The following is a 2,729-nucleotide window of genomic DNA, read 5'->3' as shown; positions in this document are numbered from 1 at the left end:
CATTGAAGCGCACGTTCGCGACAGAGTCCTGGACAAGTGACCTAACATCAAGCAACCATGACAATCCTGTAAATCAGTAGTACTGAACCTTTCGATTCAATACTCTTGAATCAAGAGCCACTCCTGCTGCTACTACATACCCACTGAATCAAAAAACCTCAGATCTAATCAATTCCTAATAGTGCCAGTATTGATACCAACATGAACGAGTGAAGAGGATAAAGCTTCCACAAAAGGTGGAGATTCATACCTCGGTAACGGCATAAGGAACTCTGCACAGGCCTTCTCGTCGAGGACGTTGGCCATCGATACCACACCCATCAGAGCTGTCATCCTAAGATGAGAATACCTCATGCCCGTTAGTCCTCCTTCGCTTCGCTCACCGATACAAATAGTTTGAATTCTTAGACAGTTCCTGCAAGTGCGGTATTATATTCTCCACTGCCCAGGAAGTCCCCATTGCGACGCTTAGATTAGCAAGATTCTCCGTCGCGGCCACACGGACCGAATACACCGGGTCACACAGCCTTACACAGAGAACCTCAATGAGTCACAAACCAGTGGAGCTCACCAGCGCATGACGGTGGCTAGCAGTTCAGTAGTAAAGGTCTTGGCACTAAGAGTGGTCGCTAGCTTAGGCGTTTGCTGGAGAATCGCCATTCGAACCTGAACACGATGCAACCGTAAATGAGCCGCAGGGATACTCCAAATGTAATCACACTGTAGCGGCCCACCCGAAGCTTACCCTCCACTGCCTATCAGAAGCCAAGTCGATTATCGTCGGGAGAAGACTCTTTGAGATATGGTCCAAGGACACCACCTGAGCTCCACACAAGCCATAGACGAGCCCAAGGGATGACCATGCTGACATACCGTGTTGAGCTCCCCTAAGTTCTCAACTACAGCCAGCCGAACGTTCGTACTCTGGTCTCTCATTACCGCTAGAATCTGACTATTGAAATTCTCTCATAACATCACATACCACGGAGCCTACGTGTTTTGTAAGGTAATCTACTGTTAGGTCCTGTCCCACTACGGCTGCCACTTTCATAAGGGATGCTCCAAAGCTAGCCCTTACAGCATCGGAAGGATCATGCAGGAGCTTCGTCATCTGATCCAAGCACAAGATTAAAGAACTACCACGTAGAGTTGCTTCTTACTGGCCCGCTGAGATCCTCCATCATGTCTCGATCGGCCTTGTGCTTGACTACTAGGCATAGACGGTCGCATGCTACACAACGTACCTCCGGCTCAGGATCGGCGAGAAGGCGCATGAACAGCGGGAAAATCTGAATACATGGATGCTTATACAACACGGAACGGATACTCTAACCTGCATATGGACCTTCTCAGGGACTGCTTCTATAACATCCTCAATTTTATCGGCCACCATGTAGCGCACCCTCCACGAATGCTGGTCCTCCCCACAGGAGTGAATCGATGGTAGCAGGTCTTTAACCTATCAACTATTCCAATACTCCTGGCCAGCTCATGAGGTGATCACTTACAATTTCATAAGGCTGCGCTGCGAGGCACTTCCCGAGCTGGATGCACACAGGCACCGTGAGTATACGGACGGACTCTTGCTCGTCTCTAGCCAGGCACTTGAACAACTACACACAAGTACGGGCTCAACGACCACAGGTTCTCGTGGGTAGTGGAGTCTTCCTCAAGAAATTACTGTTCACTTTACTACTACATATGGCAACAGGAGTTCATAAGGCAATGACAGTATTGGAGCACTGGCATCCCATACTACCTCAGTAAGCTGATTCACAGTATCGCTCACAGGGAACACCGCAGCTGCTATGTCACCCAGTACCTATACGACGACTTCCTTATGACAAGCGTTGCTGACCAGGGACCAGCCCGCTGTAGCCCACTTGGAAAACCGCCCGTCGGACCATGGGAGAGTCGTCCGCCCCCAAGCTCGTGAAGAGTGTATTCACCAACTCCAACGCCAGTGGGGGATCTACACCGACCAATACCACCACCGGGTCACCGATGACCTTACCTCCGCCTGAGCCTTTCTTCCGAGCACACAGGCCTGATCATAAGTTCACACTACTACTACAACGATGCTACCTCGATGAGACACTTACGAGATACAACAGCAGGTAGGAGGGCGACAGCTACTGCTCGCTGACAGAACCAGTCGGAAGCCGCCATGTTGCGCAACATCGGCACATAGTAGGTCTCCAGTGTATTAAGTGGTAGGGCCTGAATAACGACAATCACTCTTACCAGCAGCAGCACAAGGGATGACACCTTAGCGATGCTTATAAGGCTCTTCACAGCCTCCTCGCGTCTCGGCTCATCATCGGAATTGGCGAGCTCCTCCAGTGGTCTCAGCAAACACTGACCGTGTTGCGCCCCGCCTAGCCACTGCATGAAATCAGCATTAAGTACCTTCCCAAAGGACACAACCCATGTGCCCTCCTACTAGGAACCTCCAGCCCTGCTCACCCGAGCCATAGCCGTCAAGACCCTAGTCTCATCCACCGTATCAGACGCTACATCGTCAACCATAGCCTACAAGTCAGGCCGATCGATGAAACAACGACGAGCAACTACTACTACCAATTCAGTGAGGAATGGTAGCAGCTCTTCCCGTGTCCGAACCGGCCCCAATGCACACGCTATATGGTCCTGACAGTGCACTCAGAAGGCCCGAGCAACCCCTCTACTACTACTACTACCAGCTGATTCATAGCGTTGACTCTAAGATC

General features: G+C 50.9%; 2 protein-coding genes across 2 annotated transcripts in view; one reads left to right on the top strand and one right to left on the bottom strand.

Annotated features, from left to right (window-relative positions):
- Pmar_PMAR027881 (hypothetical protein) overlaps positions 1-40 on the top strand; it is a gene marked incomplete at both ends in the record, with an annotated part of 472 nt that extends 432 nt beyond the window's left edge. Inside the window, one exon of the mRNA XM_002773378.1 lies at positions 25-40. Within this exon, the coding sequence (XP_002773424.1) occupies positions 25-40 (16 nt within the window). The remainder of the gene's footprint in view (positions 1-24) is intronic.
- Positions 41-168: 128 nt separating this feature from the next.
- Pmar_PMAR027880 (serine/threonine protein phosphatase 2a regulatory subunit a, putative) overlaps positions 169-2,729 on the bottom strand; it is a gene marked incomplete at both ends in the record, with an annotated part of 4,397 nt that continues 1,836 nt past the window's right edge. Inside the window, 16 exons of the mRNA XM_002773377.1 lie at positions 169-175; positions 251-334; positions 384-527; positions 572-666; positions 746-820; positions 874-948; positions 995-1,111; positions 1,161-1,289; positions 1,334-1,459; positions 1,509-1,613; positions 1,760-1,822; positions 1,884-2,047; positions 2,103-2,220; positions 2,269-2,439; positions 2,572-2,649; positions 2,700-2,721. Of these exons, the coding sequence (XP_002773423.1) occupies positions 169-175; positions 251-334; positions 384-527; positions 572-666; positions 746-820; positions 874-948; positions 995-1,111; positions 1,161-1,289; positions 1,334-1,459; positions 1,509-1,613; positions 1,760-1,822; positions 1,884-2,047; positions 2,103-2,220; positions 2,269-2,439; positions 2,572-2,649; positions 2,700-2,721 (1,573 nt within the window). The remainder of the gene's footprint in view (positions 176-250; positions 335-383; positions 528-571; positions 667-745; positions 821-873; positions 949-994; positions 1,112-1,160; positions 1,290-1,333; positions 1,460-1,508; positions 1,614-1,759; positions 1,823-1,883; positions 2,048-2,102; positions 2,221-2,268; positions 2,440-2,571; positions 2,650-2,699; positions 2,722-2,729) is intronic.

Source organism: Perkinsus marinus, assembly GCF_000006405.1.
Source record: "Perkinsus marinus ATCC 50983 genomic scaffold scf_1104296958914, whole genome shotgun sequence".
NCBI classification, from domain to species: Eukaryota; Perkinsozoa; order Perkinsida; family Perkinsidae; genus Perkinsus; species Perkinsus marinus.
Note: the sequence above shows the minus strand (reverse complement) of the source record. Positions and strands in the feature narration are given on the sequence as shown.